We start from the raw sequence: 16,634 nt of genomic DNA, 5'->3' as shown, positions 1-16,634 counted from the left end.
TTGTGAACCTGTCGGCTGAGAGGGGGTGGTGAAGGGAGTAAACCCAGGATCAGTGGAACCAGGTCAATCAGTCGGGTTTCCAAGAAATCTATCTAGTCTATCCACAGGGGTTATAGCTGCTATGGTTTTGGGGGTTTTTTATGAGAAAAATTGCTGTAGGTTTAAGTGATTCTGGAAGGCCTTGAATTAAAGAGGTCATAATTTCAGTTTTCACAGGTAACTACACTGGTGATTTAGAACCAGCAATTAATTTTCTTTTGTGTATCATTTTCAAGCAGGCAGCATTGTGAATGTTTTCCAGTAGTTCGTTGGGGGTACCAACTATAGCTACAGGGTCCCCCATTTCCAAGGGGTTTAGCCCCTCTGCCTGATAAGCTGCATGCTGATTTAGGGACCATGGGTTATGTCTGTCTCCTGTTGTTACGAAGACTCCATGTCCCCAGTACCCACTGGCTTCCCATTCTCTCAATCGAATTTAATCACCTCCAGTAAGGGACACTCAGAATACATATTCTGTCTCTGACTCGTGAGGCAGACTCCCGTACTCCCTTTTTTTTTTTTCTTTTTTTTCTTTTTCTATATTTTCAGTGGTTATATGCGGATCAAGATCCTTTTCATTATTGATATAATTATATTATAATCTGTTTTAATTAGAGGTTTCAAACTAAGACACCAGTGTTCCCCACAATTTTATCCAAGTTAGCTCCTTTTGAGGGTAAATTTGATTAATGAGAGGGGTTTCCCTCTCTTGTTTCCTTTAGCAAGTCAGCATTTTTTGAATTTTTATCATGGAGGGCTATTCACAACAGATTGATCTTACTCCTTTCTTCATCCAATTGTTTTTGCAAAATTTTAACTAGGTTTTGGAGGGAGTCTATTGTAGTTCTTTCCTCACTTCTTCACTTAAAGCGAGTTTCTATAGCTGCTGTAAGACAAGCTCCCAAAACTGAGCAGAGTATAGTTTTATTTTTGCCCAGTTTAAATTCTATTTCATGTTGTAAAAAAAAAAAAACATACTCTATCAATCACATTTGCCAAATTAAACCAATTATTGAGCACCAACTTTTCCCTCCTGGAGGTTTGGCACTATGTTTTGCTAACAAAGCATAACATGCATAGAATACAGCTTTAACTTCTGCAGACATTTTCGGTCATTTTTACAGAGGGAAAAACCACTACAGGGAGGTATCAAATTATACACACACACACACAAATTTTTGCTTCCCTGTATGGGTAAAAAGAACAAATCTGCTTGGGAGGCACTCCTTCAGTTTAAAATTCTGGTTGTCTCTTTGCTACACCAAGCTGTCAAAATTCATACACGCAACAACAAAAACAATCCAGTCCTTTTGCACTAAGACATCTTTTGCGAAATTCTGCAGACAGAGCCCTCAACTGAGTGCGGGGTGCTTTTCACCTCGGCGTGTGCAGTTTGCAGGAAATTCAAGTTGCCCCCCTTGCTTTCCAGACACCGCTCACTCTTTCGGGAGTGTCGGGCTGGGTGCAACTGGAGCAAAACGTCCTTCCCCTAATACAGACTGCACAACAAATCTGCAGCCCCTTCTGTCTGTCAGAAATCCTGTCTGTGACTCCAGTTTAAATGCCACGATTCGCTAACGCGAGTGGGACTCGTGAGAGGTTTGTTTGATCTCAGAGTGCAAGACGGACACAAGGGATTTCAGTTTAAATCACAACAACAATAATGTACCTTTATTTTAGTGACAACAAGGGTTATGCGAGAGAGGAGAGGAAGAGAGGGAGACATAAAGAAAACAAAGTAAAGAGAGAGAAGAGGGGGTTATAGCTACCAACAGAAGAGACGGGGTTGCTGGGGTCTTTTTCTGTGGGAAGATCTGACCGAAATCATCTTAGTCTTATGTAATTCTTCCCCAAAGTTACCTTGTTTCCAATGTGCTAATAAGCACCCAAAGGAGAAGTATCCGGTATGGGAGCATTGCTGCCCAAAATCCCTTTAAGTTTCTCCATATTATAACTATAATATACCACAAATGCTGGATCTGCAACGCTATTGCAGTCATCTGACAGACGGCGCCTAGGCAACTAACTCAAAGATTTCTGGGAGTAATACTTTTCTATCTCTGAGAGAAAGTGCCTTGCCTCCAAGGGAGAGCCAGGATCTCTGAATCAGCTGGTTTCCTGACCCCCACAGTAAAGCATCTTACCTTTCTCTCCTGGGGAAATTGTGAGCAGCAGAGACGGTCGCAGCTGATGGGGTCCCCAAGAATCCCTCGGTGCCGGCTGGAGCGTGATCGGGTCGTGAGTTTGCTCAGCAGCACTCACAAGGTCCCATCTGGGGTCGCCAAAATGTTAGTGTTCAGGAACACACATAATCACAGAATGATTAAATTAAGGTGCTTTATTAAGAGCTCTGGGTGTCAGGGTTACACATACCCAAATCTGACCTGACTTGGTTTTGAGTTGAACATACTTTTATACTCTATCATTATATAACTTTCATATTAATTATTAAACTTACATTGTTCTATTGTATGCATTGTTTTTACCCAAGCATGGATTTCTCCTGATCCCCCTCAACCCCCTAACATTGTTCCTCATGTTCTTTAAACAATAATTATATCTAGTCACATTTAACAATTGTATCATTCATCATATACCAATTACACAGGTGCAGTTTGACATGATCTTTAGCAAGTACAAGGCCTAACACTTGCCAGGACCTACTCTTCCCGGGCTCACCAAACCTAACTTTCTTTCTAAGTCCCCAAATTTTCTAAGATTTTAAAACCTTATACTATCAGAGTGACACTTGTCTTTACAAACAAGCTGTGAGTCTGCCGATAAAATGAAACTATCACTGAGAGATAACAGAAACAATGGGATGGATTCAACTGAAAGATGAAAGAGACACTGGGGAAGCACCACAAAATTCCACAAGGGCTAAGAACTAAGAAGGAGATTATGCACTGGGGGGAGGGGGGATGGTATCTCAGGTATCATGAGTACCAGGAAGTCTGTACCTCTCAAATCCCTCAGCCTATGGGGAAAGGGAGAAGGGACGTACGGCCTGGAATTGGGATAAAAGGGAGGCTGCGCCCTCCAAAAATTAGAGAGATCCCAGGGGAATGCCCCATGGTCTCTCCCTTTATTTGAATAAATTGAAAGCACTCCTCTGTCTCCTTTTTGGATATAAACCTCTGGTGTTTGTGGATTAATTTTTTCTGACACTAACAATTAATACGAAGTTCAAAACTACAAACCTAGGCAGTGCAGAATATGAAAAATATGAAAGCTAAAACTAAGGGCATCATAGCTGGGGGGCGGGGGTGGAATTGAATAATTTTGGGGTGGGACTGATTAGCATTCAGAGGCACTGAGAGGTCTTGAGGTGACAGATTGAAGCCCCTCATCTCTTTGAGTGCCAAGAAATGGAGACAACTCCAAATACCCCACAACCCCTAAATACTCTCAAGTAGCTCCCTGATTCCCAGTTTCTCTTGAAGCACTAGTAAAATGTGAGGTTTTAGGTGCCATTGATTAATTAGATGCCATTAATTTGTTGATTTTTACCCCAATTTAGTCTGTTCCAAAGGGATGAAGATGAATCTAAAGATAATTAGAACAAAACCAAAACGACCACCAGCCCAGTGTCTTCCCAACACAGATCACAGGGAACATGGGCCATCAGGGCTCTGCCCAACGTGGGTCCACTGATGGGGGATGGAGTTGGAGCAGCGCACGAAGCTCTTCCTGCACTTGGAGCACTCGCAGGGCTTCCCTTAGTGGTGCCTCCGTTTGTGTCTGGTCAGTTGAGAGCTGTCTGAGAAGTTCTTCCCACACTGGGGACACTCATAGGGCCTCTCCCCGGTGTGGATGCGTTTGTGGGTACTGAGGCTGGAGCTCTGGCTGAACCCCTTCCCACATTCCTCACACTTATAAGGCCTCTCCCCAGTGTGGATGCGCCGGTGGGTGATGAGGTGGGAGTTTTGCTTGAAGCGCTCCCCACAGTCACGGCAGCGGAAGGGCCTCTCATCCGTGTGAATCTGCTGGTGCCTGAGGAACTGGAAGCTGGTCTGAAACCTCTTCCCACATTCTGGACACTCGTAGGGCCTCTCCCCAGTGTGGATCATCTGATGGATGGTCAGTTGGGACCTCCGGCTGAAGCTCTTCCCACATTCCTCACATTCATAGGGACATTCCCCGGAGTGGGTCCTCTGGTGGCGGATCAGGTGGGACCTCCGGCTGAAGCTCTTCCCACATTCCCCACACTTGAAGGGCCTCTCCCCAGTGTGGATGCGCCGGTGAATGGCGAGGGTGGAGCTGTGCTTGAAGCCCTCCCCACAGTCAGGGCAGCAGAAGGGCCTCTCATCTGTGTGAATCCTCTGGTGCACGAGGAGACTGGAGCTGATCCGAAAACTCTTCCCACACTCGGGACACTTGTAGGGCCTCTCCCCAGTGTGGCTGCGCTGGTGGATGATGAGTTTGGAGTTAAAGCTGAAGCCCTTCCCACATTTCCCACACTTGTAGGGCCATTCCCCAGTGTGGATCATTTGGTGGCAGATCAGGCTGTTGCTCTGGCTGAAGCTCTTCCCACACTCCAAGCACTTGTAGCGCTTCTGCCCTTTGTGAAGCTGCTCATGGACCACCAGCTCAGAGCCCCGGCTGGATCTCTGGCCGCCTTCCCTGCACAGGGTGGGTCTTTCCTCCTCAGAGCACCCTGGGATGGGTTTGGAGCTTCTCCTCCTGCGGGATCTCCGGGGCTTTTCCTCCCCATTGGATTCCTGCACTGTGGAACTGCTCAAATCAGCCTCTTCCACAAGGTTCTGCTGCAGGGATTTGTCCTCCCTGGTCTCCATCCTCAGCTCCTTGTCTGAGGGAGGAAGGACAAGGAGAGGATGGGATTTGCCTCTGTGACAGAGGGAAGGGGAAGGAGATCCCCCCAGTGCATCCCCGGCAGGACGGCCTCGGCAACAGGGTTGTCCTGCAGCTGGGGGCCATGCTGGGCTGGGAGATGGAGCAGGAGAGAGAGGGAAAGGGGCACTGACTTCCTCCTCACCTGCCTGGGTGTCCCGAGGCATCTTCCTCTTCCTCGCAGCCTTCCTCTCCATCCAGCCAAGGTTTGGCAATGGGAAATCCTGGTTTGGGGAAATACAAGGGATGAGGACATTGAGTTTGCAGGTCCCTCTGCCCGCGTTCATCTCTAGAAGTCATCGGACATCTGGGGTCCATAAAACCTCCAGAAAACACCAAAATTCAGCCTGAAAATGCCTCCCAGGAGTTCCCCATCTCTGGTCTCTCCTGTTTGGGGTTCAAGGGTTCCCCCCTGTCCCAGCTGCTGGGAGTCACGCTTGTACTGGGGATCACCTGTCTGCTCGGTCCCTGCCCTCCCCGGGCTGCTGAGAGTGCCAGGAATCTGAAAAGTTCCCCCTGTTTCCATCTCCCCACTTAAGGACGGTGGGACCCCCCAATATCCCCCCAAGTAGGATTTTCCACTCAGCTTTGGAGTTCCACATTCTCCAAACATCCCCCCCCCAAATAAACCCAACCCAGGGACCCCCCCAGGATATCTGGGCAAAGCTCCCGCTCCCCAGTCACCTGTGGGATGGTGGGTGATGATCGCACAGGTGGGGGACTATAAATTCAGGGAGTGCTTGACCTTGTGGTTCCTTCTCCTTTCCCTGATCCTCATTTGTCCCTCTTCCTCCTCCTCCTGCTCCTCTTTCATCCCTCCTCCTCCTCCCCCAGGAGCAGTGACACCCTCAGTGTCCCGTTCCCGAGCCCCTCACAGCCCACAGCAGGAGCGGGGATGGAACTGGGACAGGTCGGGATGGGCAGCGCGGGGCTCTCCGCTGCTCCCACCCGCTGGGGACGGGGGGAACCTGGCCTGAGGAAAAGGAGAGGGAAACTGGGAAAACTGGGGGCTGCAGATCCAACCTGGGGCTGGCTGGAGACCCTGGCTGGGGACTGCCAGCCCTTGGGGCTCCTCTGGGGAGATGTGGGAGGGGGGAACACAGAGAGGGCTGGGGGGATCCCAGGAGTGGCAGCACTGGCAGGGACTGGTTTGTACTGGGATCATCCTGGCAGTGGCTGAGATTGCACTGGCTGTGTAGTGACATCATACTGGGATATCATACTGGGATCGTCCTGGCAGTGAGTAGGAGACTGCAGGGGGCAATTGAGATCAGGTTGTGAGGAACTGGGAACATGCCCTGCACTCCCTAGAACCCCGGCATCGCCCCCCATATGTCCCATAAGTCTCCCCCAAACCCTCCAGGATCCCCGAGTGACCCCTCAGCGCTCGTTCAGGACCCCCCAAAGCATCTCTGGATCCCTGAATGCTCCCGACACCACAGATGCCCCTTCCAGACACAGCTGGGAATTCATCTCCCATCATCCCAGAACACAGTTCCGCGCCCAAACCTCCTGCCGTGCCCCACGCCCAAAAGGGCCCGGTTACAGCTCCCCAGGTTCCCCCCAAGTGCTCCCGAGCCGTATACATTCACCCCGAGGACCTGCAATCACAACTCGGACGGAAAAGTTCTCTCGGAGTGCTTCCCTGCACCGCCAAACGCGCCTTCCGAGCCACTTCCTGGACTACAGCTCCCATCATGCTCCGCGGCGCCCATAGAGTGCTATTCCAGTCATGACTACATCTCCCGTCATGCCCCACGCCCCACCGGAATCCACTGGAGATGCGCCTATAACTCCCGTGATGCTCCGCGGCCCCATTAAACCGTATTATACCGGCGCCTACAACTCCCGTCATCCCCCGCGACCCATAGGTTCCCCGTTACAGTCTCGCAAGTGCCCGCCCGGACCCCGAAGGGCCCCCAGATTCCCCTCCCTGACTTCCAAGCGCCCCCCTGGACGCTCAAGTGCTCCCCCAAACCATGAATTGTCCCACAGAATCCCTAAGTGCCCACCTGGCTCCCCCAGGTGTCCTCCAGACCACCAAGTTCTCTCTAAATTCCCTCCCCAGACACAAAACTGCCCCAAATGTTCCCCAGAAAAGTTTCCATGGACCCCAAAGTGGTCCCTTTTACCCTGTCTGAGAAAATGATTAAAAAATATGATCAAAGGACTAAAAATAGGTGTAATTAGCATAAAGAGGGAGAAATAGTGGTCAATTAATTAATGAAAGTGGAATTGTGTTACTTTGAACCAAGGACCGATAATGTTTTTAGTTGCTAAAAATGTATTAATTATTTTATATAAATATAAAAATTAGGTTCTAAAAATATAGAACAATATTATAATAAAAATCAAAATTTATTTTTATTAATTAATTATATTTTAATGATAAAGAAAAATTCTAAAGAGAAATGTTATCAATGTTTTGGGATGTCAGTCCCAGGTGGGCCATGTCAGACATGCTGAGGCTTGGGGTGAGGAGCAGGTTGTCCAAACAGGGGCAGCCGGCAAGGGATTCATTCTTCTCTGTGACCAGACTGCCTACGGAGACATTCAGCATCAGGATTGTAAAGAGTAAATCCTGACCTCCTGATCAGTACAGAAAGATGCTTACAGTCTAAAGAGTAGAATGTTGTCACCATAAGGTGCCTTCTTTGTTAATATAGCTCATATTGTGTCACGTTTGTTAAATACCAATGTTGTTGTACCAACTTTCTTTGTTAAAATATTGTTATAAATGAAATTAGAGTTTTGACAACTAGGTCCCTTGGCTTAATGGCAGTTTAATTAAAAATGAATACAATTTACTAAACTGAATAGTAATGTGGTATAAAAGAATACAGTTTAGTAAAATAATACAGTTTAATAAAAAAATAAAATTTATATATATATAACCTACTAGTAATTAAGTATGATTAAAGCATAAGCAAAACCGTCCAGGGTACGGAGGCTTCCCACCCTGCCTCACGTTCAAAACAAAGCACTTCAAGCTAAACTCATATACTGTATGCTTATACATATTCATTAATATTTCCTGTAAGTTTCCTCCTATTTCAAATTTTTCTGACTTTACACCACTTTTCTTCACGGCACATGCCTCACTTGTTGCAATGGGGTCTTCAGTCTTCTTTTGGTGGTCTTTTGGTGAAGGCTTCTCTTCTTCCTCATTGTCCTTTGGATAACCTTACAGGTTTGCATGTGCGTACTAAGCCTTGTGTTATGTTAGTCTACTAATTACCCTTATGTTTACTCATCTTTAGGCCCAATGCCTAAATTGGTTCTAATTTTGGGCATCTCAAGGCAATTTTGGTCTTGAGACACCATTTATCTTCTAAACTACATCCTGTACCTCAATTTTGACATGTAACATCTGCAAAGGGGTACATCTGCTTTGTAACACTGATTCTTGATTGTTTCTAATAATAACTTTAAGAACAGTTACAATTTAGTTAGCACGAACCAATTCCATTTATTACAACTGCAAATACGCCTTATGTCCCTTTTTATTGGTTTCCATGCTAACGGCCTTGCTTTCTTCCTTGCTATGGATAAACTTGTATTTTCTCTATTTCTTTTATGCTGCCTCAATTGTTAGGCCTGCAGACCAGTTGCTAAGCCCATCCACATTCACCTCTTAGTCTTCAGAGGGAAACTGTGAGCACAGTGAGAATCTCCCAGTGTGCAAGAGGGTCCCTGTGTGCCAGCTACAGCTGGGGCCTCAGCCAACTCCTCTCTCAACAGATTCCCCTCTGCAGCTTCACAGGAAAGGCCAAACACCTCCTCAGGGACACCTGCACCACACATTTCGCATCTCCATGCCCATACGTGATGTCCCTGTCACAGCTGCATTACCAGCTTGCTGCTGTGCAGATGCTGCCACCGCCCAAAGCAAGGCCCTGTGTCCCTGAAGGGACCTGCCCTGCTCTGTGGCCTGGACTGAAGGTGGGTCCCTCCTGCCAGGGCAGGGCCTGACACAGCTCTTCTGTTCCAATAAAGAGGTGGAGCTGTCACCCCAGTGTCTGGCTGGTACCACCAGCAAAGCCCACACAGCACCAGCCCTGGCTGAGCTCCATGTCCAGGAGCAGGCGGGGCTGACCACGGTGTGGGCAGGCAAGAGCCAGGCAGGGGCTGCTGTGACCAGTGGCAGGGCACTGAGGGGCTGGGGGAGTCTGTGTTGAGTGTCCCTGGTCTGAGGGCACATTTCCTTCAGTGGCATCACCTGGGCCTGGACCTCCTCCAGTGCCATGCCCAGGAAAAGAGGGAACCATCCAGAGCATCTCATGGGACAGAACATGACCAGCAATGTCAGCAGGCAAAACCAAGGTTTTGTTTAGCAATGACCCTTTGATGAAGTCAAAGATTTACAATCAGTCCAGTACAGATTGGAGTACAGATGGGAGAACACTCAGGGGGTACAGCCAAGGCCATGAGGTCACAGCAGTCTCTGGGGTGACAGCAGGCTGAGGTGACAGCAGGCTCTGAGGTCACAGAGGTCCCAGAGCCCCGTGGTTGCACAGCACCACAAGGACCGAGCAGTCAGTCCCTGACCACGACTGTTGTGGCAGCAGCGGCAGCGGCAGCAGCGGTGCTGACATTGTGACAGCGGTGTCAGGACAGTGGTGGCAGCAAGAGCTGTGGGACTGGCAGTGGGCAAGGCACCATGGCCTTTGCTCTGCGCCTCCTCCTCCTGCTCCTCCTGGCAGTGGCCCTGCCTGACAGGGCTGCCCAGGCTGCTCCGTGGCGAGCACAGGGAGCAGGTGAGCCCAGGGCCTGGCTTCCCTTTCCTGAGACAGCACTTCCTTCTCCCTGGGAAGCATTGGGGATGGTTTTCCCCAGGGCTTAAGGGAGGGTTTCTTCTGTGGGAGGGAGAGAGTCCCCAGGGACCCTGCGCTGGTCCTGCTGCCCCTCCAGGAATTTTGCACAGGGCCTGCAAAGAGGGTGGAGAGTGACCAGAGCCAGCCTAGAGCTCCCCAGGCCCCTCTGCAGCTTTGGCCATGTCCATTGACATGTGGCTCCCATGGCCTTACCTGACCCCCTTGCAGTGCCCAGTTCCCTAAGGCAGAAGGGGATCCCAGCTCACCATGGAATGGTTCTGATCTGTGCTCCCTTCTAGACTGGGATCGTGACATGGAGCATCTGGAAGCCCTGGGACATGACAGTTTGATTCCCATGGAGAATGCTGGAGGCAAGTTCTCAATGTCCCTTTCTGCTCAGTATAATCAGTGTCAATGTGGCACGAACTTACTCATGTGCCACTTCACTTAAGAATCTGAAGGCTCATGGATTCTGGAACCCTCGCTCTGCTCCCTTCTGGAGCCCTGAGTGATCCCACAGCATTGCTGTCAGTGGGAGGAAGGAGCATTTAGCTGTCAATCTCTTCCCATGTGCAATGCCAGTGTCTCCTTCCGTGTGCTCTGTGCAGCCACAGAGAAGATCAGAGAGGGAAGGGGCCGGGCCCAGGGCTGAGCCCCGGGGCTGTGCCTCGGGTGGCTCCTTTGCCAGCCCCAGGGAGCCTGAGGATCTCCTACAGAGCCACGGGAACTCTTCTGTCCTGCCTTTCTTTGCAGCCAAGCCTCTTGGTGAAGGTGATCTGGCTTCTCAACCCACATCCAGGACTGAGGCTCTGGGACATGGTGAGGGTAGGTCAAGGCCTTTCCCCCTGGGAGAGCTGCCTGCTCAGAGCCCGAAGCTCAGCCAGGGCAGCATCGCTGAAAGTGTCAGGACAGAGCCATGCACGTGTGTGCCCTCACCCTGCATGATCCCCTCACCGCTCCTGTGGCTCAGTGCTGCCTGTGCAGATCAGCAGACATGACTGAAGCTTCTGTGGCTGTTGAGTTACAGGTGTGTCTGCAGGGAGGACTTTCCAGGCTCCTGGGCTGGATGCTGCACGCAAGCCCAGCTCCCATCGCAGGAGTGAGTACTGTGTCCTTGCTGATCCCACAAGCTGAACCCTGATTTTGTAGGATCTATTCCTGGGAAATGGATATATATTTTTTTAATAAGGTCCTCCAAGAGGAAAGAACAAAGCTACAGGACACCAGAAACCCCATGAGCCATCCAATACCATGCAGCAAATGCTGAAGGAAATGCTGCAGGGAGGACAAGGTGGGTCCATGTCCCTCAGCCTTCTCCTGTGACTCAGCAGCTGGGGGCTTTCTCTGCACATCTGGACATGCTATGGCTGGCACAGCAGGAAGGGATCCATGGCAGCCTCGCTGTCCCACTGCTGCTTTCATGGCCTGCAGGGCTGTTTCCCAGCCTGGCCTGGCTGCAGCTTCTCCCCAGCGTCTGCAGGAAGGCATTTGGCATCAGCTGACAGGGAGCCCAAACTGCAGCATGGGCCATGCACATCCTGAGATCCCCTGAAATTTCCTGGTCTTGGGCTAGATCAGGTTGAGGGTCTGTTTGGAGGAGGGAGGGCTCTGGCCAATCCCATAAGTTTATATGATTTCCTAATCCTTATGCATGACCTTGACTAGTATCGCATCATGATGACACCACTTCCCTGAAAGGGGAATGGTTCCATCTGATCCAGCTGTGGCTTTTCCTTTCTCCAGAGATGAACCCAAAGGCTGTGATGAAGGCGGCGTTTCCCGGAGGAAGCAGTGGCTCATGGGCAGCCTCTGCTGCAGGAAGGGAGGCCATGCCAGGCACAGCCCCAGGAGGTAATTGCTGTGCCTCTGGGCCTGAGCCCTGCTGAGGCTTGAGCTGTAAATCTCTGCTGCTTGGCAGTGCCTGCCTTTCAGGGATTTTGCACAGAGCATGGAAAAGGCGTTGAGAGCGTCCAGGGCCAGCCCAGAGCTGCCCAGGCCCCTCTGCAGCTTTGGCCATGTCCATTGACATGTGGCTCCCATGGCCTTCCCCGACCCCCTTGCAGTGCCCAGTTCCCTAAGGCAGAAGGGGGATCCCAGCTCACCATGGAATGGTTCTGATCTGTGCTTCTTTCTAGATTGGGATGGTGACATGGAGCATCTGAAAGCCCTGGCACATAATGGTTTGAGACCCATGGAGAATGCTGGAGGCAAGTTCTCAATGTCCATTTCTGCACAGAATTATCAGTGTGAGTGTGGCAAGAGCTCACCCTCATGCCATTTCCCTTAAGAATCTGAAGGCTGATGGATTCTAGAAACATCGCCCCCCTCCCTTCTGGAGCCCTGAGTGATCCCACAGAATTGTTGTCAGTGGGAGGAAGGAGCATTTAACTATCAATCTTCTTCCCATGTGCAATGCCAGTGTCACTTTCCGTGTGCTCTGTGCAGCTACAAGGAAGAGCAGAGAGGAAGGGGCCGGGCCCAGGGCTGTGCCCCAGGGCTGTGCCTTGCATGGCTCCTTTGCCAGCCCCAGGGGACTGAGCTGCTCCTGTTGCTGCTGCCAAGCCCTGGCCCTGTCTGGGGCTCAGTTCAGAGCTGCTGGCAGCTCCAGGGAGTCTTTTCTCCCCTGACTGCCATGCAAGGGGCTTCTTCTATCCCAGTGTGGGCCCACTGCAGGCACCTTGTCCCCCTGCTCCTGCTACTGAGTGGAAGGCAGAGAGGAGGGAGTGCCTTGGAGGGCACCAGGAATCCGGGTACACTCACTGCTACTCTGGACTGATGGAGAAACAGAACTACTTTCCATTAAGGTCCTCCAAGATGGAAGAACAAAGAGATAGAAGACAAGAAATCCCTGGAGGCATCCCAACTTCTGGACAGGATGCTGAGTGATCTGGAGAGACGCCGTGGTGGGTTCATGTCCCTCAGCCTTCTCCTGACATCCAGAAGCCAGGGGCACATCTGGACACGCCGTGCCTGGCACAGCAGGAAGGGATCCATGGCAGCCTTGCTGCCCCACTGCTGCTTTCATGGCCTTCAGGGCTGTTTCCCAGCATGGCCTGGCTGCAGCTTCTCCCCAGTCCCTGTAGGAAGGCATTTGGCATCAGATGACAGGGAGCCCAAACTGCAGCATAGGCCATGCACACCCTGAGATCCCCTGAAATACCTGGTCTTGGGCTAGATCAGGTGTAGTGGCTGTTTGGAGGAGGGAGGGCCCTGGCCCAGCCCCAATAACCTGGATATTTTCCTGACCTTTATCCATGACTTTAACAAGTATTGCCTCCTGAAGATACCTCCCCTAATGGTGAACAGTTCTATCTTATGCAGCTGTCCCTTTTCCTTTCTCAAGTGCTGGAGCAGATGTTTGTGCAGATGATGGCATATGCTAGAGGAAGGAATGGCCCTGTGCCAGCTCCTGGTGCAGGAAAGGAGGAGATCCCAGGCCCAGGCACAGGAGGTAATTGCTGTGCTGGGCTCTCCCTCGGCAGGGCTGTGTGCCAGCAGCTCTTCCCTCAGGGCCTGCATGGCCCGGCAGCAGCCAAAGCTGGAGGTGCCGTGGCTTCCAGGCCTCTGGAGCTCATTCCCTGCCCCTGGGAATTGGGACTTGTGCACCAACATCTCTCCCCCTGCAGCTGCTCCTGGAGCTGGCCCTAAGCATCCAGAGGCCCAAGACACAGGAGCAGCCCCGAGTGGGAGCCCTGCCGTGAGCCCAGGGCCACAGCCAGCCCTGGCTCCCAACTGGGCAGGGGATGCACTGGCCCCTTACAGGGCCTGGCTCTGTCCCCTTGGGCTGGGGGAGCTGTCACAGAGCAGGGAGGGTCAGGGGTGGCAGTGGCTGCTCAGGGATGGGTTTGGCCCGTGTCCCTGGAAGGAGCCACTGCCCAAGCAGCTGTGCTGTCCCAGGCTCTGCTCTCGGCCTTCTGGGCTTTGTTGGGTGGCACAACCTGTGCCAAGGGGTGGCAAGGTGCCTGCAGGCCCCAGCTCTGGGGGAAACAGAGAATGTCCTGGCCGTATCCACCGTGCTGCCAGCTCAGCAATGGAGCACAGCACAGGCTCACGCTGCCCATTGCTCCCACAGATGCGCTTGGCAAGTCCAGTATAAATGCTGAGAAGCCACCGAGCACCCCAAGAGTGTTCTGCCTGCAGGATGTGCGCAAGTCCTGCATGATAGGCACAGCAGTGACACTGTTCACAGTGCCACTTTCCATGCTCCTGTGCTATGTTGGATTCCGGTGGTGGAAGGACAAGAAACGGTAAGTTGTTGTTCATCTCCACCCTCCAGCTTCTTGAAAGGCTGCTCATAGTCAGGAAACATTCCCAGTGAGGCTGCTGTGCACTTGTGGGTAGTCAGTGGTTGCCCAAATAACTCTGCTGAGAGTTCTGCTGCTGCCCAGGCCTTTCATTGGCCTCTTAATTGCTGGGCCATGTCCTGGGGAGCCCGCTGGGGCTGCAGCCAGTGCTGGCTCCCACTGAGGCTGCCTGGCCAAGAGCCCCAGGAGCAGCAGGCAGAGGCAAAGCAAGGTGGGCAGGAGAAAGAGCGGGGACGAGATTGCCCTTGAAAGGCAGAGGTGCTCTGGGGCCCGCTCCTGGTCAGGGACCCTGCCCAGAGCCATCCCCTGCTTGCTTGGGGCCTTGAGGGGCAGCTGTCCAGCTGGGCCAAGCTGTGCCAGCAGCTCCAGCCGTGCTGGGGAGCCTTGGCCACTCTGGGCCCTGCTGTGCAGGAGGATCCCGGAGTGCCCACGGCAGCTGGGGGCCTCAGCCACTCCTCTCTCCACAGTCACCCTGCTGCAGCTCCAGCATACCAGCCAAGAAGGTGTGATTCTCCCTTGCCCCCAGGGAGCCCAGAGACTGCCTCATTCGACAGCTCTCAGATGTGGCCTCAGAAGCAGGAGTCGACCTGGAAAGCAGAGCACCAGCACTCCGTGCCTCCCCCACGGCCCCCCAGCCCGGCTGTGAAGAGGAAGCCCCCTGAGATTCCCCCACCTCCTCCCCTCCCGAGCCAGCCACCCTGGTCCAGCTAGGACTGAAAGTGGGACAGCCATGACAGGGCTTGGGCCACCAGCAGCTTGGGGCATCTGCTCTTGGCTACAAATAACACATTACCTGTGGGTAACAGCCAGAGGCACTTTTCCTACTCTTTTACCTTCAATGGGAAGGGGTGAAGATTCTTCCCATGCCCTGTCTTATCCCTTTTGATTTTCATACAGCTGGGTGCTGGCTGAACCTTTACAGAGAACTTTATTTATTTACACTTCATGTTTTACCCCACCTAGCAAGGAAAAAATATAAAAATAAAAGATTTCTTCAGTTTAGACTTCATTTTTAATGTGGTTGGGCCACTCACATTTTGAGCAATTAATTTTCCATGGTGCCTCTTCCTTTTTCCTTCCTATCTACAAAAAAGTTCATCTGGACATGAAAATCAACAGAATTACTGAGATTCACCTCAAGGCCCAGAGGAGAATCTCACACAAAATATTCTCCCTGTATACTGCACAACAAGAAATATTCAGAGGAAAATACCGTGTCACCTGAGGCTCCTGGAACTCCCAGAATCCTGAGCCTGCAGAAGAGGCAAACAGCCCTGGCAGTGGCTGAGGGGAATTCTCCTCAGACTCCTCAGAAAGTGTGTCACTTCAAGAGGGGAAAGCTTTTAAACCTTTGCCTTACCTTCCTCCTGTGCTAAAATGTAAGGCTCCTCCTGAGAAAATACTGAGCTACAAACAATTCTCCATTCCTCAACAAAGCTACTCAGGTGCTCAACTTAAAGAGCAAAACTAAATGTCGTCAGAAATTTCCCATCAAAGCCCATTTGCAGAGAAACCCCACCATATGTGAGCAAATATTTATTAGCACTTCAGTTCACTCTAAAGATTGCCCCTTTTTTTTTCCCAGAGAGAATATTAGAACCATTTGCTCTTGACAGGACTCCTTGGATGGCCCCCAGATCTGGCTCCTCACCACGCCCTGCCTGAGCTGTTCATACAGCTAGGCAGCACCACCTGACTTTGCCACCCTTTTCAGGCCTTGGGCACGGCTGGTGCCACGGTCCCCTCTGGTACCACAGTCCCCTCTGGTGACACAGTCCCCTCTGGTACCACGGTCCCCTCCTGGTTCATGGTGTGTCCCTGCTGCTGGAGGAGCCCTGCTCGTGCTGCTGCGTTCAACAAAGCCAGTGCTACTTCCCAGCCAAAGAGACACTAAAGTCACTGCTTTGGCCAGCTCATTGGAATGAGTTCAACACTTCCTCACCTCTATCACAGATAAAAACCCACATACTCCTAAAACCCACATACCAGCAGCATAAAGTCACCTCATCTACAGAGGTGAGGAGGCCTGAGCAAACAGAAGGTTGGCTTTCAAGCACCATGGGTTTTTAATTTAGTGGAAGCACTCAGTTGTGCACAAGCCTTATTTGTCAAACTGGACTGTGCGATGCTCTTCTCTTGCTCATATTAAAGAGGAGCCAGGGAGAAATTAGCTAAGAAACCAGAAACACTTGAGGCTCAGGCCTGGCACACAAATAGAGCAGGGTGGCACCTGCCCACTTTTCCCGCATCCCTTTTCCTGACAGACAAAGGCGGACACGGCTCCACTGGGGGCACCATGGAAAGACTTCTGATCTGTGCTCCCGTCTAGATTGATATCAGAACATGGATTATCTGGAAGCCCTGGCACATGACAGTTTGAGATCCATGGAGAATGCTGGAGGTTAAGTTCTCAATGTCCCTTTCTACGTAGAACAATGAGTGTCAATGTGGCAAGAGCTCACTCACATGCCATCGCCTCTTGAAGATGCCACCTCCTGTAATGGTTAACAGTTCTATTGTTGTGATGTCTGCTTTGTTTGAATGGTTTCTCCAATTATTCCCCTAAGTCATTGGTTTGCTCCTAGTTTGTATCCTCCTACCCACCTATCAATCCAACCTGCCTCAA

The 16,634-nt window shown here is 51.3% G+C and overlaps 1 protein-coding gene across 1 annotated transcript in view; it reads right to left on the bottom strand.

Moving 5' to 3' along the window:
* LOC147646935 (uncharacterized) overlaps window positions 1-16,634 on the bottom strand; it is a 592,289-nt gene that overhangs the window by 384,321 nt on the left and 191,334 nt on the right. The window contains 1 exon segment of the mRNA XM_086872733.1: window positions 3,720-4,628. Within this exon segment, the coding sequence (XP_086728859.1) occupies window positions 3,720-4,628 (909 nt within the window).

Source organism: Cyanistes caeruleus, unplaced genomic scaffold (assembly GCF_971803275.1).
Source record: "Cyanistes caeruleus unplaced genomic scaffold, bCyaCae1.hap1.1 HAP1_SCAFFOLD_76, whole genome shotgun sequence".
Taxonomy (NCBI): domain Eukaryota; kingdom Metazoa; phylum Chordata; class Aves; order Passeriformes; family Paridae; genus Cyanistes; species Cyanistes caeruleus.
The sequence above is the reverse complement of the archived record's forward strand: the minus strand, read 5'-3'. Positions and strand labels throughout refer to the sequence as shown.